The sequence below is a fragment of the Ochotona princeps genome, chromosome 30, assembly GCF_030435755.1.
Source record: "Ochotona princeps isolate mOchPri1 chromosome 30, mOchPri1.hap1, whole genome shotgun sequence".
Classification (NCBI taxonomy): domain Eukaryota; kingdom Metazoa; phylum Chordata; class Mammalia; order Lagomorpha; family Ochotonidae; genus Ochotona; species Ochotona princeps.
Genome location: NC_080861.1, coordinates 12,858,220 through 12,879,406, shown reverse-complemented (window position 1 = coordinate 12,879,406; position 21,187 = coordinate 12,858,220). Strand labels below are relative to the sequence as shown.

Genomic DNA, 21,187 nt, shown 5'->3' with positions numbered 1-21,187 from the left:
TTAACATCCACAGAACTGCCGAGTGAAACAGGATATCAGAAAAACACCGAGAGTACTGAAATAGAGAAGGTGGAAAAATTATATAGAATGCAGAGAGAAAAAAAAAAACAATACTAGGAAATGAAGACAATTAGGAAGTCAAAGGCGAGGCTTGTACGGCAGTTGTCAACTCATAGATAACAGATCCAAGAGAGAGAGAGAGAGAGAGAAACAAAAAAAGAAAGGTATTGTAGAAAAGAGAATTTTACAGAAAAAGGAGTTGAGAAGAATGAAAACTGAGATGTATTCATGTGAGTTGAGTGAAAGAAAAGACAGTTCGCAAAGGTGGTCGCCTGCGGAGAGCGGGGAAAGGGGGGTCCCTTGTGGAAATAGGGGACAGTCGTAGGTGCAGCAGCCGTGAGAGAGATACAGGAGTGAGTGCTGCCTCACTCCACACGCTAACATCTCACCGCAAGGAAGGTGAGACGGTGCAGATAACGCAGGAGAGAAGACTGAACCCAAAGGAAAGCTCATAGAGCATCTGTGGATTTACCTTGCTTTTTCAGAGACAGAAATTTTGTTTCTGATCGTTCCTCCCTCGGGAGCTTGTCCAGTGCAAATGCGGCAGGCCGGATCCAGCAGCTCCATCTGTCCGAAGACTTAAGCCCTCGGGAAATACAAGAAAACATCTTCTCTCTCCAAGCAGGTATTCATGCTATGTGACCATGGCTTATTATGTGATGCTGTACAATTTGTTATGTTGTGTTATGCCTCTCTGTTTTAAAATGAGGACGGTAGGGTCAATTAGGTATTTCTAATAAGTTTGCAAAAATGTCGAGTTAAACCCATACGGTTGCCCTAAGCCAGTGCTGTGCTTACAGGTGAGTTATACAGCAAACTTTTCTCTCCTGTTCATGTTCTGAACTCATTGAGAAGCTAATCTGAAAGTCTGATACAAAGAAAGATAATAATGGGACAAGCATTTGATCCAGTGCTTTCAAGCCCATTAGGACAAAGAGGTCGCACATAGGATCCTGGCTCTGGTTACTGATTTAGTTTCTGGATAACGCGTTCTCTGGGAGACAGCAATGATGGCTGAAGCAGCTGGCTTCTTGCCAGAGAAAAGTGCTGTCCTGGGTTGAAGGAATAACAGTGACGCCTACATGAAGTTTTCTTTTCAGTGGGCTACATCAAACAGGTGCACAGAGGTACCTGGCGTTTGGGACAGGAGGGGCCACAGTTCAGTGTGAGGGCTTTTGACTAAGCTGGTGTCCGGTGGCCACGCTAAGGCAGGGAGTAGAGTAGACCTGCACTAGCGTGGGCCACTGAAGGCCAGGGAGAGCTGAGGGGGCAGTGGAGGGCTGGGGGAGTGAGAGGCAGGAGCAGGCAGTCGCTCTTTCCCCCCCACCGTTTCCTCTTGAAACCTGGAGGTGCTTCTTCAAGACAGGGAGGTTGGACCCTCTGGATGGCCTTCCTGCTCACTGCAAAGGCCTCTGTCTCGCCACAGTGCTTGTGTGGGGAGTTTCCTGTATGAAGGTCCCCTGGAAGTGTAGGAGCCTGGTGCAGAGCTGCCACTCTCTCTGGCACTCCTCGGAGAGTGGGTGAGGGTGGCAGTGACAGGGTTCAGAGAGCAGTGACTGGCATGTGGGGTTACAGGAGGCACCAAGTCCTCAAAGGGACACAGGGGAGCCTCGGGCTGGAGAGAGCAGAGAGAGCCCCAGTGGGCCTCTGGGAGGGAGTGGCTTCAGAATACATAGACATGACATATCTCACTGAGTTGTACACCTAATATATATTCGCTTTACATGGTTTAATGTCTAAGTTAAAAGGAAAAAAGAAAAAGATAAGGAGTTAAGAATAAGAACTAAATTTGGCCCCACCCACTTTGGTGGCCACATGGTTTTGGACATTTTTTTTTCAAGATTTATTTTATTTGTTTGAATGATACAGTTACAGATTCAGAGTTTCTCTCTCTCACACACACACCCACCCCCCCCCATACACCCCACACACCCCACACACACGTTATCCATCTGCTGGTTCACTCCCCAGATGGCCACAATAGCTATGGCTTGGTCAGGCCAAAGCCAGGAGCCATCCTCTGCTGCTTCCCTGGGAACATCAGGGAGCTGGATTGGAAGGACAGCAACCTGGATTCAAACCGGTGCCCATATGGGTTGCTGGCACTACTGGCAGTGGCTTAGCATACTACACCATGGTGCTAGCCCTTGGACAAGTTCTTTAACATCTGTGAGTCTTTTTTAATTTTAAGTTTAATTTTGAGAAGAGTAAGAGTGTGTGCGTGAGAAGAGGGAGATATTATTTCCCATCCTCTGATTCACTCTCAAAAACCCCTCACTGGCCAGGGGTGGGCCCTGAATCTGGGAGTCAGGAATTCAATCCAGTCCTTCCATGTGGGGTGACAGGGGGTCCAGTTACTCAGGCCATCACTGCCTCTTCCTGAGGTTCACATTAGCAGGAGGCAGCAGTCAGGAGCCAGGACTGGGGCTGAAATCCAGACACTCTAACGATAGTAGATCTGAGCATTCCAAGCAGCAGTGTGACTGCCTGGTCGCAGGCCTGTCCCAAGCCTCAGTTTTGGCCAGTGTGATGGTGACCACAGCGCCATGGTTAGAGAGCTCCAGTGAGAGGGACCTGAGGGCATCCGCAGCACCTTCAGCACAGACTGCACGCACAGCAGGGACTCAGCTGTGTAGTGTTATCTGCAACAGGCACTGCCTACTGCAATGTCTGGCATGCGTCTGGGTGGGCGAGGTGCAGAATGCCAGCAGCTGCCTCCACGGTGGCTGTAGGACCACAATCTCAGGTTGTGGGATTTAATATCCGACAGGGCTCTGGGCTCCCCCCGCCGGCCCCCTTCGCTGCTGATTGTGTGGTCTAATGCGTTAATCTCTCTGAACCTGTCTTCTCATCACTGAAGTTGATACGATGATGTGGTCGTGTGTAAGGAAAGTCCACTGAAAACCTGTGTGCATTTATCCAGCACCGCAGATGTAGGTATCATTATATCCGCTAGGAATCAGGCACACGTCAGGCACTGGAGAATGGAATGAATCTGAAAGACACTGGAGCCCAGTGCACAGTAAGAGCTCCGGGGAAGGCTGGGATGGGCTTTACACGTACATGGAGTGCGATGTCAGGAATCACTCCTGCGCCGCTGGGCGAGCGGGAGAGTCAGTGCTGCCGAAGGGGGCACTTCGCTGACAAACCCCCTGCCGCGTCTGAGTATTGCTCTGAGCGTGCGCTGGGGACAGACTGGGCTCACTGCGCACTTGACCTTTCTCGTTGCAGCCTGCTGCGCTGCACTCACGGAGCTCGTGCTCAACGACACCAACGCCCACCAGGTGGTCCAGGTGAGAACGCTGCAGGCCCCCCTGCGCGGCTCTTGAGTGAGCCTCGTGTGGACTCCATCAGGGGACTGAAACATGTTTCAGCATTTCTCGCTTCACGTACAGAATTCAATTTTTTTAAAAAAAAAATTCTTGCCTTTCCTCCTTAAACTCACTCGATCTGAAAAGGGACTGATGAGGTGATTCATTATAGGTGCTGATGATTTTGTGGGTTATATTAAGCCCCTTTCATTTTCTCTGCATGTTTTCTTTAAGTTACTCTGAAGTACTTTAATTCCGAGCTTATGGCATACCTGGAATTATGGACAGCGCTCATCCTAACAATATTTTCAGGCTCCTCGGAGATGACCAAGACACAGGAAGCAAAAATAATTGTGGACAAGAAGCTGATTTCACAGAGTATAAGTCATTAAGAAATATACTACAGGCAGTTATAGAAATAAATAAATACACATACAAACACACACGCCTATATATGGCACCTTCATCTTGTTTTCTATTGCAAAAGTTACCTCCTACTTTGACGTCCAACAGGGGAAACTTTTATGAAGATTCAATAAAATACATCCAAATTTCACTTCAAAATACATAAATCCCTAAAAGCTGGCAAGCATTCGGAGCGCCTGTAGCAGATGTTCCCATGGGAAGCTCAGTGGGTCGGGGTAGCTGCTTGGGCAGGGATTTGGAATTAACTCGATTGAGGTTCATTTTCTGGCATCACCTCTTATTGGCTTAGCTCCTGGAAAAAAGTGACTCTGTATTACTTGTTTTCCCATGCCTGAAACTGGGAAGTGCGAAGCTAATCGCATAACAGCTGCAAGCATCATATGGAGCAGAGCAGGTAGTGTGCTGTGGGGTCACGAGGTCCACAGGTAACGTTGCAGAGGCCAGTACATCATACATTTCATACTTACTAGGAATAATCTTTCCTCCATTGCCCTGTTTGTTATAATTGCCCTGATATATGCCTTGAAATCTGGTGTTTGTTTGGCTTTGTTTTTGTTGTTTGAGATTACTTTAGCTTTTTGAAGTTTCTTCTGTTTCCATATGACTTTAGATTGGAGAAGAATGTTCTTGGCATTTTGGTTGGGATCACACTGAATCTGTAAATTGCATGGGCAGTCTGGGCATTTTGAGGATGATGTTTCTTGCATTCCATGAACGTGGAAGATTCTTCCATTTCTTACTGTGTGTCAGCTTCTATTTCTTTACCCAGTAACCAGCTGAAAGAAATCTAGGTAGATCCCATATATAAATTTACCTGCTTTCCTAACTGTAGTCTTGACTCTTCCCAGACAACTGACTGTTGGGAAAGGTGGTGATTATCATTAGTAAACTATGACATTGTCATTGGTAGTATTGTTACATTTATTTAAATGCCACAATGAACATTTCTTCTGTATGATTCATTTTTGACAGTCTGGACCTTCTTTGTGCTTGTGTGTCACCATGGTAACACAGCCCCTTTATTCTTCCAGGAAAATGGTGTGTATACAATTGCAAAATTAATTTTACCAAATCAGCAAAAGAATGGAGCAAAAACGAATCTCTTGCAGGTAATAAACATGTCCCCTGCTCTTCAATATCAAGTTAATGGAATCTGGGGAGACTTGATTATGTTACGTGCGAGTTTTAGAATTCTTAGGTTTGTGTTAGTCTCTGTACTGAGAGAGAAATATCCAGCGAAGGAGGTAAGAACGGAAACACTCGGGGTTAAAACGTTGTGAATACTCAACGATATTTACTCGGAGAGGGAGAGTTAGGTTTTATTTAGCCATTTCTGTACTTATCAGGAAGTTTTTTTTTTTAAAGATTTATTTATTTTTACTGAAAGATTTATAGAGAGAAGGAGATACAGAGAGAAAGAGCTTCTGTCTCCTTGTTCACTCCCCCAGTGGCCACAATGGCTGGAGCTGAGCTGATCTGAAGCCAGGAGTCAGGAACCTCCTCCCCGTCTCCCATGTGTGATCCCCAAGGCTTTGGGCCATCCTCTGCTCGCAGGCCACAGCAGGGAGCTGGGTGGGAAGTGGAGCAGCTGGGACATAAACCTGTGTCCATATGGGATTCTGGTGTGTGCAAGGCAAGGATTTAGCCATTAGGCATTTGTGCAGGACCCAGGAAAGTTTTTTTTAAGTTATATAAAGAAATAGTCTTTACTTCCGTACCAAAAAAAATAACAATAGAGAAAAAAAAATTACTTGCCATTTTAAAGTATGTACCACGGGCATCGAAAATGAAATCAGGATGATCACAAATGAGGTCAGGATGGCTGAATATCGACTTGCATGGAGAATAAGGGGAAAGATACTAGGCGAGTTAGCCAATGGCATCTGGTACACAGAGGAAGGACATTCCATACAGATGGAGCAGCATGTAAAAAGCGTAAGGAGCCCGAGAGCTGAGAGGGTGTGTCGTTGGGGAAGTGTGCTTCCCAGGAGATGAGGCTCCAAAGGTAACAGACGAAACCAGCGCACTTTTCTAAAGCGTAGGCAATGAGGTGCCAGTGTCCCCATTGACACTAGCACGTCAGATCCAGGTTTAAAGTAAATTGGCAGTCGTTTCACCCAGCTAACCTTTACTCCAAGTCATCTAGCTGCGGGCTCGGGAGACAACCTTGGGCTCCGGCTCGATTTCGGAACTCTCCTGCAGGACGACTGCTCCCTCTAGCGGAGGCTCCAGTGCTGTGTGGGTGCTGGAAGCAGGTGGTGTTTGGAGAGCTACCAAGAACTACACATTAGGTGTGGGACTGGATTTCTTTAGTGCACCCCAGATGCGGAACACGGTGCTGGGGACCCAAGTCACATACCACCCTGCCAACATTTAGCGCGGCGGAAGAGGCTCTCAGCCAATTGCAGTGGAGGTGGCCTGGGAGGTATTTGGCACTGCGGGTCTCACCTAGCGCCTTCGTGCCGTTTGGTCATCTACCTGGTCCCTTTCGCTTGTGGCTCGTCTACGTCCAGATGACTGGTTTTATTAGCCAGTTCTGGTTTCAGCTGAGCAGACCCTGGTCACTCCAGGGGTGGGCCTCTCTTGTATGGGTGCAACTGCAGACTGGGGCTTGCTTGTGCACGGGTGTGTGTGTGTGTGTGTGTGTGTATGTGTGTTTTCGGTCAGCTCTGCAAAATCTCAGCTGTTTATTTTCCTTAGTGAAACACTCCCAGGCCTCTCTTGAGTGTTCTAGGGAGTGAGTGTGGATTGTTCTATTGGGGGACTAGTTAGGACTTCTCCCTCAGGGGACCAATTTGTCAGGTCTGAGTCCAGCGTGCCTCTGGCTATTTTTATATGTCAGCATTGGTAGTGTTTATTTTCTCACAGAACCCATATAAATATTGAGGCATACAGAGAAGGCTGCAAACAAAATAAACCTTGAGCTCCTGGCAATCTTTGGGACGTTGGGTTTTCTCAGCGTACGGATTTTATTTCTTGTCTCTGTGCCGGCTGTGCGCTGTCCGGAAAGGCATGAATGCCCAAGCCCCTGAGTGAAACAAGAAACAAGGCCAAGGTCGCTAGCGCTCTGCAACATAAACACTTTGAAAGGCCAGAGCCGATCCAGGTGCCTGGGTTTTCTGTTTTCGGTCATAAGCGTTGGCTCCGACGAGGCCAGCCACTCACAATAAAAGTCCCTTTCGTGTTTACTTGGTGAGCCGTTCTGCGCCTGGGGAATGTTTTAGTTTGCGGAGCTTCCACTGAACACTCAGGTAATGCTTTTATTTTCTAGTGTTACGCTTTCCGAGCCTTGAGGTTTCTCTTCAGCATGGAAAGAAACAGGCCACTCTTTAAAAGGTATGATCTTAAAAGTAATCCTGAGGATTTACTGGATTGGAGGAGAGATTGTTAGGTGGAACTGGTTTCTCACTCTTGAGATGGGCTCAGCAGGTGAAGGAAGAGTGAAGAATGACAGATCCCCCAGGCGGGACTGAGCTGCGGCAACCATAGTGCGAGTTAACAGGATGCTGATCAAAGAGAGTTGGTCACGACGTCGACCCATGACTGTTCTGCTTCTTACTTTCAAAAAAAATTTTTTTTCGAGTTATTACTATTTTAAATGGATGGCATCAACATAGGAGCTTGTTTTTGTCCATGCCCAAGTTGATCTGACAATCTGCCCCCTAGATCAACAGGGAAAGAGTTATTTGTCGCCTCTCCTTGTGGGTGGGAGGGAGCTGGAGGGAGATTCTGAGGATGACAGCGACCAACAAGTCCTTGTCTTGGCAGGGAAGCACTGTGCATTTGGGTGGATTAGCCCAAGTTAAAGCGCTCCTTTATTCTTACTAGGATTTTGTTGCTAATGCAGAATAGAAATGAAGTTTTGAGTTAATTCAGTATTATCTGTTTGCAAAGTATGGAATGTTTTATGTTGTTACCCTATTTCCGTAAAATATTTGAATTTAATGGAAAAGGAAATAAAATTATTTACCCTATGGAATTTTTTTTTATTCAAGGCTGTAAGCCACCCATTTTAGCGAACTTAAAACGTTTTAGTAAACTCCTAAAATAAGTATCTTTTGCAAATGATGCATCAGTCTCTCCATTTACCTTTTATTTACCATTCATTCTTTTTTCTCTTACTTCCATAAAGCATTTAAAGAGCAAATTAATGGTGACTTCCTAGAGTTAAAATGAGGACTGCATCGAATGACATTCATGAAATTTGATAGCACTCAGGAATACCCAATGGGCATTCCTCTCTCATATGCTTAATACCTACAGTTCAACATATCTTACAGATAATATACAGTCTATACAGATAAAAGTATAGTCCATTTCATGTCTAGCTTTTTTATTGTGATATTAACAATAGCATGACATTAGGTTTACCTTGTTGCCTCTCTCAAGCACTGTGGCAGTAGCATATCTGATGAGGCAAGTTGCGGAGTATTATTTCCCTACTTTGTGGCTAACCTGGGGAAGGTAAGTTGGTTTCGTATCCTTAACCTTTGAGGGAACTTCTTCGCCGAAGGAGGTAATGAGAAGCGACTTCCCAGCCCTGCCTTACAGGTGTGTGCGTGTTCCCCTGCAGGCTTTTCCCCACCGACTTGTTTGAGATCTTCATCGACACGGGGCACTATGTTCGCGATATCAGTGCTTACGGAGACTTGGTGGCTAAGTTGAATTCTTTAGCGGTGAGTTCAGTTTTATTTGCTTGGGCTGCCACATGGTTGGGGTGAACTGCATCGCAGCAACCCATGGCTTTGATCTCTTTTGGGTAGGAGGACGACCTGAAGCAAATTGCGGAAAATGTTGAAAGCATTAATCAGAATAAAGTTCCTTCGAAATACATAGGCAACTATGCGATTTTGGATCATCTGGGAAGCGGAGCTTTTGGCTGTGTTTACAAGGTGACTTTGCCTTAGGGGAAACACTCGTCATGGTCCCACACAAATCAAATGTCATGCTTGCACAACCATACTCTATTTAATTGGAGCCCTGGTCATTTGAAAATAGTGAATCAGTAGAGACACAACTATTCAAATATTTTGTCCAATATTTGTCCTTGCGTCTCAGCTCTAGAAGAAAACATTGTTACTCTCTCTCACACAAATAGTTGAAAGAGCTTGTCCTAATTATAATAGATTCTCTATTATTTTTAAAAGAGCTGCTTGTTTATTTCAAAGTCGTGTGTGTGTGTGTGTGTGTGTGTGTGTGAGAGAGAGAGAGAGAGACAGAGAGAGAGAGAGAATCTTTCACCCACTGGTTTACTCCCCAGATGGCTGCAATGGCACATTGGACCAGGCTGAAGCCACAAGCCAGGAGTTTCTCCGGGGTCTCCCATGTGGGTAATAGGGGTGCTGTGTCATCTACTGCTTTTTCCAGGCCACCAATAGGAAGCTGGATTAGAAGTGTAACAGCCTGGACTTAAACTAGTGCCCATGTGGGAGGATGAAATTGAAGGTAGTGCCTTTACCTGCCACCCCTCAAGGCCAACCCCAATTCACGTGGTTTCCCAGTGTTTAGCCAGTAACATTCTATTGAATATTAGAGATTCATCCAGGAGACTTAATATTTTGAGTTGTGTTTAGCATGGATACAGTCAGAATGGTAAATGCTTTGTGATTTATTTACATGATTTGCTTAATGATGTGGCTTTGTTACTCCATCTACTCCAATGCTACTACTCTCTCTATATATTTTTAATCTTTCTTATTTCAGGTTAGAAAACGCAGTGGTCAAAACCTTTTGGCAATGAAAGAGGTCAATTTACATAACCCGGCATTCGGAAAGGATAAAAAGGACCGTGACAGCAGTGTGAAAAATATTGTTTCTGAATTAACAATAATTAAGGAGCAGGTAAATGTCTTTCTGGGGATGTTTTTCTTAGATCCAGAAATTTCCACAAGAAACTAGAGTTCTTGTATTTTTCTTACGCTTGCTGCCTGTGAGCCAGCTTCTTATGAAATTCCCACCAGCTTCTTCCCTGAGAAAAGACAGGAACCACAGAGGCACTTTCTATAACTGATATCAAGGGCGTGGGTGCAAGTCGTCTGGGCTTTTGAAATCAGCTGCATGACCCAGGACACAACAAAAACTCCTCTGTCTTTGTTGTAAGCACACTCACTCCCTTCTCATCATGTTGTAGAACATTTGCTTCCTTGGTTATACGCATCGGAATGTGACAAAGAGTTCTGGATGCCTGTCAGATGGAGCCCAGCTGTTAACATGAATCAAATGTGGGTTACTAAATCGAAGGTGTGGATTTTCAAGATGTGTGGATATTTATTGGAATGAACATATTACTCTGACATAACATAATGGCTCAGTTAGCTACCATGAAGAAGGTTTGTTTCAGGAGGAACAATAAACATGTTGAGAGAGAAATAGGATTCCTTTTTGTGTTCCAAGAACACATTGTTTTCTTTTGCAGCCTTCCTTATTTTTACATTCCTGACAAATACTATCACTTGGAAAGCCCTGTGTGTGAACTCTCGGCTTCACCGCTTTGCTCTGCTCTCGTTAAATTTGCATAGCATCTGTGCTGGTACATAAAGATATCATAAATATGATGACCTTGATCCATCAAAATCTAGAGTTCTGTTCTAATTGATAAATTTTAATGTCAATTGTAATCATTGGCAGCTTCTTTTGTAGTTGACTTTTTACAAGTTCATAAATTTAAAAAGCTATTATTTGCTCATGTTTAAAGAGAAATAATCTGGCTCTTTTTTCTCATATGTAAGATAGCCCAGGAAGTTCTGTTTCATTAGGCCATGAGGTTAGAGGAAGGCTTTAGACCGAACCAACCCAGTGTCTTCATTTGGACCTGAGTCATTGCCAGAGAGCCAAGTTCAGAGCTGGGTTCTGATCATTCATGTGGCGTTATGTTGCCTAAAATCTGTTGGTCCCCTGCTGCTTGATGAGGCACCTAATTTGTTCTATCACATTTCCTAAGGGAGCGGGAGCCAAAACAACAACAACAACAACAACACCCAGAGCTTTAGAGTAGGGTTGTGGAAGAGGCATCTGCTGGGGACTTCTTAGTCATTCAGAATCATGTACTTGTCATCTCGTGAGAGTGTTGAACCAGTACTGACCCTAAGCAGAGGAGGTAATGGCGGACTAGAGCGGGAGAGGAGTCTTGTTAACAGTAACCAGCAGTAACGAGAGGAATCCAGAATGCCGGAGCTTGTACAGGAGGCCTCCCAGTGCTGTTATTCATCTTGCATGTATCCGTGCTAAATGCAGCGGGCAGGCTGGCATTGTCCGCTGGCAGTCATTTGGCTACTTCCTGGGGGCACTTGTCTTTCTGTATGTGGTTGGAACTGTCACAGACATGTTTCTACCAAGGGAGAGAGAGGAGTGCACAGGGGTGGGGCTCAGAGCCCAGGGTCCACATGTTCCCCTAGCCGTCACCTGCCACTGGAGAGCTCTGAGGGCTAGTCCCACTTCTGGCTGTAGCAGAGGCTCACAGATCTGGCCCTGGCTGGAGGTTGCATCCTGCTTCTACCCTACTGCCATGGACAACAGAAGACGGCAGAGTTCTGGAGGACAGCGGGCAGTCTCCCTCCAAAAAAAGGAATACAGAAAGACCAGAAGGGTGTTCAAACATTTGTCAGCTAAATGGTGATTCTTGTGCCGGTTAATGCCGATGTACCTGCAAACTCAGCTACGCCCAGTTTAGCATTCTGGAGGAAAGTGTCTTTCAAAAAACTTAAGACAAGAAAGTTTTCATTTCCATTCTTAAGTAAGCTTTTTTTTTTTTAAGATCTATTTTATTTTTATTGGAAAGTCAGATATACAGAGAGGAGGAGAGACAGAGAGGAGGATCTTCTGTCCGTCGATTCACTCCTCAAGCGGCCACAACGGCAGGAACTCTTCCGCAAGTGCAGGGTCCTAAGGGTTTGGGCCATTCTCAATAGCTTTCCCAGACCACAAGCAGGGAGCTGGATGGGAAGCAAGGCTGCCGTGATTAGAACTGGTGCCCATATGGGATCCCGGGGCATTCAAGGCAAGGACATTAGCTGCTAGGCTATCACACCCGGCCCATAAGTAAGCTTTTGCAAAAGGGAAATTTTTTACTAGGCCCCTTTCGAAACAAAAGTGATAATGTTATTCAATGAGATTGCAATAGAGTTCAAACTGTTGCCTTGAACAGGCAGGTTTAAACCAACTCTGAGTTCATCAAACATAACTGGAGGTTTATAGCCAGTGGGTAGGGTGGAGGACTCAGTGGAAGAAAACGGCTAAGGACTTGGTTAGACACCAACAGTGCCGGAAGGAGGAAAGTGATGGGCTATGGGGCGCAGGGGCGGATCCTCAGAACTTAGCTTGGCAGGATTCTTGCTAAAACTGGTCAGGCCAAGGTAAATGCCTAGTCAACAAGAGGATTTGGAGGAGCCTGATGGAAGTTTAGTCAGGAAGGAAGAATTTTTCAATGATGATGTAACATGAGTTAACCCAGATTATTTCAATTTAATGTTAATCATTTGGGAGAACACAGAAATGGTCTAAGTAAACAGAATTGATATTAGAATATTTAGGTGGTGGAGAGGGCCAAGGAGAAATGAATAAATATGTTGGCTATATAAATCATTTCAATTCAGTTTTCTCTAATGATTTGAAAAGCAGAGTTGCAGAAAGGGAGAGAGAGTGCCAGAGAGATCTTCCACCTGCTGGTTCACTCCCTGAAATGGCGACAAATGGCTCGGACTGGCCCGGGCTGAGACCAGGAGACGGCAGCCTCCTCCAGGTCTCCTGAGAGGGAGCTGGCGCCCACAGACTTGGGCCATCCTCCACTGTTTCCCAGTGTGCATTTGCAGGGAGCTGAAATGCAAGTAGCACAGTTGAAACTTGATCTGGTGCCTGTATGGGATGCCAGCCTCGGAGTGTTTAGCCACAACACTGGCCCCTCAGTTTTCTTTTCTTTTTAAATGATGTCTCTGCGATGTTGGAGAAGAAGGGCTAATAAATTCTTAAGAGTTCCATCTAGTTCTACAGTTCTCTGTGTTACGTGAGTGGATAAAGCATTTTCTTAAAAAAAAATTTGCTTGGTAAGTGTACATAAGAGATGATTATTATAATTTTGTAGGCAATAATTTTTTATATTCATAAAATCCTCAAATAAATGATTTCTTGACACTATTATTTTATATATACATATAGAATAAATACATTTCTTTGTTTTTAAATATGAAGATCAACTGAGGTGTGAAAAGAAGTTGTTTGTTTTCCGTAGTATAACAAATGTCTGTTACTTCTTTTCTTACAGCTGTATCATCCCAATGTTGTTCGTTACTACAAAACGTTTCTGGAAAGTAAGTATGATGTTTCATGATTTTTCTCACTCATCAAGAAATGTATCTTTATTTCTTACCTTTATTTGACAACATTGTAAAGTAAACCATTTGCTTTTTTAAATTGTTACTGTGACCGTGAATGGGGCTGGGCTCTGTGCCAGCAGTCAGCATGCCAGTTAAGAAGGCACCATGTCCCGCACAGGACCTGGATTCGTGTGTCTCTGGTTCCTGGTCCCACTATCTTGCTCATCGGATCGCAGGAAGCAGTGATAACGGTTCAAGTAATTGGGTTCTTGCCGTGCCTGTGGGAGAGCTGAACTGAGTTCCACCTGTCAGCTTTGGCCCTGGCTTAACCCCAGCCATTGCAGGCATTTGAGGAAGGTGAAAGCTCTCTCTCAGCTCCCCGCACTCCTCTCTCTCTCCCACTCACTCTCTCTAAAAAAAAAATAATCTCTTGAAGATGGAATTCACAGTGGATGATCTTGAAGATTAATGTTTGATTGGCAAAGCAGTAATATACTTAATCTGACACATGACATACTTAGACACCTCAAATGAAAGATATCTTATGAATAAACCGAAATAGTTATTGTTGTTCTCTTTTACAAAAACAAACAAAAACCTCACAACAGAATCCAGAGAAAAGGAGAATAAGCCATGATAGTTTTCTTTTGGAAAAAAATGGAAAACTATCTTTATTGAATCATTTTCACCTCCAAAATAAATAATGGGGGGGGTGTGTTGGTGCAATGGCTCAACTGGTTAATCCTCCACCAGCCGTGATAGCCCATATGGGTGTCAGTTTGTGTCCCAGTTGCTCCACTTCCCATCCAGCACCCTGCGTATGGACTGACAAAGCAGCGGAGGATGGCCAAAAGTATTGGGACCCTGAACCTGCATGGGAAATCTGGAAGAAGCTACTGGATTCTGGCTTTGGATCATATTTCTGGCCATTGTGACCTTTGGAGAGTGAATCATCCATCACTCCTTTTTTCGAAAATCTGCCTTTCCAATGACAATAAATCTTTTAAAACACACACACACACACACACACACACACACACACACACACACCACCACCACCACCACAAAAAATGAATCTTGGATTTCTCTTACATGACATTCAGTTGTGTGCCACAAGGTGGCGATGAAGCTTTGACTACAGGCTCCTTTTCTGCAAGGTTGGTGGAATGCAGAAATAAAGCTGAATTCCGGACTTGCTTTAAAACAAAATAGAAGAACAACAATAGCAAAATCAGCAGTATTGCCTCTGAGATAATATAAATATTGATAGACCTTCATGATTCGGGATACATAGGAAATTTCAGAATCAATTTCCACTTGAAGTTAAATATAAAGAGACACAAGGCAGTAGCTGGAATTTCCTTACCAGGTTCTTAGAGCTATTGCTACTTTCTGTTAACATTTTTACCCTTTTCCAGTCCTCTGGATGACTCAAAAAACAAACAAACAAACAAACAACAACAACAAGAAAGACTTAACATCGGAAGTTCTGTAGCAAATTCTGCTTCTTTAGCCATTTGTTTTGGACCTTACAGTGATTTCCCATAAGTTAGTGTCAAAAAGAGATCAAAGTTGACTTCTAACAAACTCTGAAGTGGCACAAGTTGCCTGTTTTCTACAGTAGATCTATTTGCTTTATTTTTGAAAGGCAGGAGAGAGAGAGAGAGAGAGAGAGAGAGAGAGAGAGAGAGAGAGAATGAGAATGAAAATGAATGTCAGATAATCTTCCATCCACTGATCTACCCTCTGCGTGGCCAGAGTGACTGGACCGGTGCCCGTCTGCAGATCCGGGTCCCCCACATGGATAAAGGGACCCAAATACTTGGGACATCTTCTGCTACTTTCTTGGGTGCATTAGCTGGGAGCTGGATCAGAATTGGAGCAGCTGGGACTCCACCTGTGCTGATATGGGATACCGCCGTCAAAGGTGGCAGCTTAGCCCATTGTGCCAAAATGCCAGCTCCACAGCTTGCTTTGATACAGAAACCAAAATGTTTATTTACAACCTGACATTTTCCTCCGCACATATGAGGTGGCCTCAAGAAGTATGAAATAGGATAAAATAAGTTAGGAAATTATAATAAAGGAGAATCAAAAGTGAATTAAAATATTAATGATAAAGTTGGCATATGTGCTTAACATTTCTTGGAATTGTGAAAAGTTAGAAACAATATAAGTTTCTATGTGCAGATGAATCATTTATGATATATCTATATGGTGCAATTCTATACAACCAAGAGAAAGAGTCGTACGGCTTTTTCTGTTCTGAAATATAAGGCTATTTAATAATAATAAAAGGTGTCATGACAGCTGTTTAGCTTAGCAGTCCAGCTGCCTGGATTTCCCTACTGAAACACCTGGGTGTGATCCCCGCCTGGCTTCCAACTCCATCTTCCTGGCTTGTGGGGACCCTGGGAGGCTGTGGTAATGGCTTAGAGAAATTGGGTTCCTGCCATCCTTTTGGAAACCTGGATTTTGCTTCCAGTTCTCAGCTCCAGCCCAGGTTCCACTGGTTCCTGTCTTGCGTCGTGAGCCACCTGAGGGTGGAGATCTCTCTTTTTCTGCCTCACAAACAAATACATTTCAAAAAAATTTTTTAGAAGAATACGTTAAAAAATGTGTATAGTATGGTTGCAGTTTTGTAATTATCACATACATACGTATCCATGTATATATCCAGAAATCATAAAAATGCACATATCATGTGCCATTGCTAATGACTATTGATTATAAAAGAGGAAGTAAAATTCACTTATTGTCTGCGTTCAAAGGAACGCAAGATGTAAAACCAACACAACTGCAGCTTTTTCTGCACTTGAGGGAGCACAATAAAAATTTCTGACATCGGTAGTATTTTTGGTTGCAACATGACAAGATCATGGCGTGACTCCAGTGTAAAATTCAGCAAGACGATTCCCTGAGGTTACAGAACAGTGTAATTTAAAATGCGTTTTTCTAAACATTTGTTGATCTGATAGTGTATATTAGAGTATCAGGAAGAAAGTTGGGTTGGTATCTTATTCAAAGAACCTGTGACTTGGGACCTTTTTCTTTAACATGTTCCAACTGTTTCTCATCCTGGTGCGTACAGAAAGCAGTAGTATTGGACAGCATGAACCTACTCTAGTAATTAGTGATTATGGCTTGGGCTTCAGTTTCCCTAAGATCCTCTACCCTGTGCCCTTGTCCAAAGCTGAGTGGATCCCCCAACTTGGCACATCTCCACTTCTGTAGCATTATAAACCTGCTCACCCAGTGGGAAGCTCTGAGTCTCATTTGTAAATTGTTTGTAAAGTTCTATATTTTATGTAAATTTCTAAGACTTCTGTGTTGTTTTTTTATATAGATGATAGATTATATATTGTTATGGAACTTATAGAAGGTGTTCCACTGGGAGAGCATTTTAGCTCTTTGAAGGAAAAGCAACACCATTTTACGGAAGAAAGACTATGGAAAATATTTATACAGGTATGTTCTTACTATCAATACATTTTTCATACTATAGCAAACTTTTTTTTTTTAAAGAACAACTGAAGGTCTGAGCTCATTTCTCAGAAGCATATGCGGAATTCATCACTGGTTATATATATGTATGGTTATGTATGTATCGGGGGAAATGAAATCTGTTTCTTGTCTTTGTTTCAAGCTTTGCTTAGCTCTTCGGTATTTACACAAGGAGAAGAGGATTGTCCACAGAGACCTGACTCCAAACAACATTATGCTGGGGGATAAGGACAAAGTGACAGTTAGTAAGTATGAAAGCCTGAACTTTTCCTAATGGAATAATAATATTCTAGAGTTGTGTCCAGTAGAACTTTGAATGTTCAGGGTAAGATTCTCTTTCTGGGCTTTCAAAGTACGGCAGCCATCAACTACATGGAGCCATAAATTCAACACTTGGGCAATGGCTAGTATGACCGAGGAAGTGAAGCTTTAATTTTATCAAATTCTAATTACCTTAGATATCTTTGATTAGGGCCTAACCATGGAAGGCAGCAAGTGTAGTTTGAAGTGTTTAATTTGCATTTTGCTTATCTTGAGAAAAAGTAGTCTTTGGATGCTTGGATATTTAATTTCCAAGCCGTCGTTTTGCAGGTGTTTTCCTTGTGTGGCATACTGCCGCTTTAAGAAAAGCGTTATGACAACCAGGCAGGCGCACCATTTGGTATCATTTTACCGTGGTCTGTGCCTCAGAGATGACGGATAGCCACACTGAGGACCAGAAGCAAATTTATTTGTTTGTGTCCTTTCAACACCCAGTTTTTATCACACTGTGTTCATCTGTGGCAGAGAGCCCAAGAGTAGATAAAACGTTACAAGTTAGAACGTTTGTTACAGTTTCCCCCATAGTTGCCTAATTCTCGATCATAACTTTAAAGTTAGGTTTTTCTCTTTCTCCTACCTTCTTCGCTTGTGTTCCTCTCACACGTTTTGATGGCTCACCGATGACAAGGTCCTAAACCAGTGGAGTCCAGAAGGCTTTGATCATGACATTGCACTAGTAAAAGCTTGTTTTTCTTTTGAGAAGAAGCTGCCAATACAGATATTGTTATGTAGAAAGATCACACATGTGTTGCCATATGAAATTTCATTAATTCATAATAATTTCTGTAGAAATAAAACATGAAAGCATTTGCTTAGAAATCACTGTATGTAAAGTCACCCAGGGAGTTGCCGTAGGCAACTGCGTTGGGGACCTCCTACACTCGATGTTCTTGATGTGAGACAGACATCTGACAACATCCCAAGTTAACTGCTTTCATTTTAAAAATCTGGTTTCTCACGAAGGGGATCCTAAATGTGCACGTGTGCCATACTCACACATCTTCAGGAATAATAATTCAGTTTATGACCTAGATTTTTACAAGTAGAACATCCTGAATTCATTTTTAAAATCAAAGTGACCTAAAATAAAAGCTCAGCGTCAGCCTCAGTGCAAAATTACTTGGAAACAGCAAGAAAGAAAAAAAGGTCAAAGAATGACGACAGTTCATCTTAGACATAGGTTTGCTTTATCACTAACTTACACTTGCTTTACTGTAAACTTTTTTCTTTCTTTTTTTTTGCTTTTTATCTTTTAACAAATTGGACTTGGGTTTCCTTAAGAATATTACCCATTTACGTGTAGATATTACAATTGGTGTTTTTAAGAGTTGTCATAAATTAGATATTGGATTTTCATATGGATTGCTTCCAAATTTGTTTAATCTTCAGCCCGTATTTCCTGAGTAATAAGCCAAACCTGTGTTTCATTTTATTTCTAAGATTAGCTGTATTTGCCTCCTTTTGTTACATTTGAATGTACCGAGTTTAAACCTTTGTAGAAGTTGCCTGATTTCCTTATCAATTTATTAGTTTTCGTATTTATATTTACTTTCTTTCATAAGTCTCACATGTCAGAATGCCAAACATTTTAGAGAAAAACAAGTTTCTAGTACCACTGCCTTTTTATAAAGAAAATCCTTTGTTTTTCATGATCTAGTTCCTTAGGCCCAGGAATTTCCCCTTCCACATTCCCCTGCCCTCTTCTCGCCATTTTTTGCCTATAAGGAAAAAATGTTTAACAGTTTAACAGTTTCATTGGGAGTCCTTTTATTCAGAAGTAGAGATGCAATCTGCAGTGTGTCTCTAACTCCTGGTATACTTGACTCCATTATACAGATTGTCTAGATAAATATATGCATATAAATGTTTACCTACCATCTATTGATCTTGTATTTTGCATAACAGTGGCCTTGTTTCAGAGAGAATATATGATATGTGTCCTTTTGGGATTGGCTTCTTTTCCTGAACCTGTTGTTCTCCAGTTGGGATCATTTGCAAATGTAGAATTTCATTCTTTTTAATGGCTGAGTAGTATTCCATAGAGCGCATATATCACAGTTTGTTTTTTAGCCATTCCTCTTTACCCTGTCATCTAGGCTGTTTGTATGTTTTTGCTATTGTAAGTTGTGCTGCTATAAATATAGGAGTGCAGGCCACGTTCTCATATGGAGATTTCATTTCCTTTGAATATATTTCCAGAAGTAGAATAGCTGGGTCCACAGCAGATTAATTTTCAATTCTCTGAGCTTTCTCTATACTAACTTCAATAGTGGTATACTAGGCTACACTCCCACCAACAGGGAAGTAGGGTATTTTCATCCCCCCATCCATGCCAGCAGGTGTAGTTAGTAGAGTTTTGAATATAGGCCAGTCTCACTGGAGTTAGATGGAACCTCAATGCGGTTTTCATTTGTCTTTCCCTGATAGCTAGGGAATCTGAGCATTTTGTTTTGCATATGTCTATTAACCATTTGAATTTTTTCTTTTGAAAAGTGTTCAGTTCCCTTGCCTGTTTCTTCCCAGGATTGTTTATTTTGCTGTCACTGAGTTTCTGAAGCTCTTTGTAAATCCTGTCTATTAGCGCTATATCAGTTGTGAGGTATACAAGATTTTTTCCCTTTGTGTTGGTTGCTTCTTCACTTTGTTGATTGTTTCCTTTGCTTTGTAGTTTGATGTAGTCCTGGTAGCTTATTTTGGTTGGGATTGCCTATTCTTTTGGTGACTTTTCTATGAAGTCTTTGCCTATACTTCTATCTTGGGGGTTCCTGTGTGTTCTTCCAATAGTTTGATGGCTTTTGGGTGCAGATTTAGGTCCTTGATCCATTGAGAGCTGATTTGTGTATAAGGTGAGAGGTGTTGGGTTTGGGGTATTTCTTCTTCTTGCCTCTGCAGGCTTCTATCAGATTGTCCCAAGAGCATTTGTTGAAGAGACCAACATGATTGCCAGGATTATTATCAGTGCTATTGTCCAAGGTTAGTTGGCTGTACATGCGTGGGCTCCCTTCTGTGGTTTCTGTTCTGCTACGTTGATCTTGTCTGTTTCTGTATCAGTATGAGACTTTTTTGATGACATTACCTTGTAGTATGTCTTGAGGTCTGGAATTGTGATTTCCTCTGGATGGATTTTTATTCTTCAGGATAGCTTCGGCTACTCATGGTCTCTTGTGTTTCCAGATGAACTTTTCTATCATTTTTCCCCCCTATTTCTGAGAAAAATGCTGGGAGTTTGATTGAGATCTCATTGAATCTGTGTATTATTTTGGTATTATGGACATTTTGATGGTGTTGATCCTGCCAATCCAGGAACATGCTAAGTTTCTCCATCTTTTAATGTCTTCTATCCTTTTTTTAAAAATGTTTCATAATTTTCACCACAGAGGTCTTCCACATCTTTGGTTAGGTTAATTTCAAGGTATTTAAGATTTCCCCTCTACTATTTTAAAGGAGACTGTGTTTACAAACTTCTTTCTTGGCCATGCAGTTATTTGTGTAACTTGTGCAACTAGAGCCATCGATTTATATTCATTAATTTCGAATCCTGCTACCCTGCCAAGGTAATCTCTTGACTGAGTTCTTTGGTACTCCTGGTTAGAGAATCATGTCATCTTCAAACAGGAATGATATTAATTCAATGTTATTTATATGTATCAAATTTCCACTGATGAATTATTAAGTCAAAAAGTATTTCCAAGTTTCTAGACATTTTAGCTTTAATAAGAGTCAGTAATTTCCCAGTTTGAAATGAAGAGGCAGTGATAAATTTTATCTTGGAATCATATCCTAGTTCAGTATCTTTCTAATAAAGCAATTGTATGGAGAGGACATTGAAGTGCTGCTATTATTTTCACTGAATATAAAAAGGCTTTATGATCAAAAAATTAATCTACAACGATTTGATATGACTATTTGAAAAATCTACTATAATACTGTTCCTGGATTTTTTTCAGTGCCTGTCTCTGTTGATATAAAAATGGCCATTACAGTCTTATTTTTAAGAGTGGTGGTAGCAAAATGTAGTCTTTTTGAATTAATGTAATTTTAAGTGTATAAAATTTCCATATTTGGGGAGGTTGAAAGATAGCTGTAATTCATCAAGTTTATGGAAGCCGACTGACTGCGGTGGGTAAGGAGGGCTGTCACCACAAGGGGGAAGCCTTGTCATGTTGTATTTTTCTCTTCTAGAAAGTTGTACTTCCAGAAGAAAGCACAGAATTGTTAAATTATATTTCGCATATATGGGACTGAAACAATATAAAG

The 21,187-nt window shown here is 42.3% G+C and overlaps 1 protein-coding gene across 2 annotated transcripts in view; it reads left to right on the top strand.

Moving 5' to 3' along the window:
• NEK10 (NIMA related kinase 10) overlaps window positions 1–21,187 on the top strand; it is a 155,935-nt gene that overhangs the window by 42,514 nt on the left and 92,234 nt on the right. For both annotated transcript variants that reach the window (XM_058657180.1, XM_058657179.1), the window contains exons 13-22: window positions 546–685; window positions 3,292–3,353; window positions 4,829–4,906; window positions 7,069–7,133; window positions 8,371–8,473; window positions 8,561–8,689; window positions 9,501–9,638; window positions 13,054–13,099; window positions 16,452–16,573; window positions 16,752–16,854. In XM_058657180.1, coding sequence (XP_058513163.1) covers window positions 546–685; window positions 3,292–3,353; window positions 4,829–4,906; window positions 7,069–7,133; window positions 8,371–8,473; window positions 8,561–8,689; window positions 9,501–9,638; window positions 13,054–13,099; window positions 16,452–16,573; window positions 16,752–16,854 — 986 coding nt within the window. The remainder of the gene's footprint in view (window positions 1–545; window positions 686–3,291; window positions 3,354–4,828; window positions 4,907–7,068; window positions 7,134–8,370; window positions 8,474–8,560; window positions 8,690–9,500; window positions 9,639–13,053; window positions 13,100–16,451; window positions 16,574–16,751; window positions 16,855–21,187) is intronic.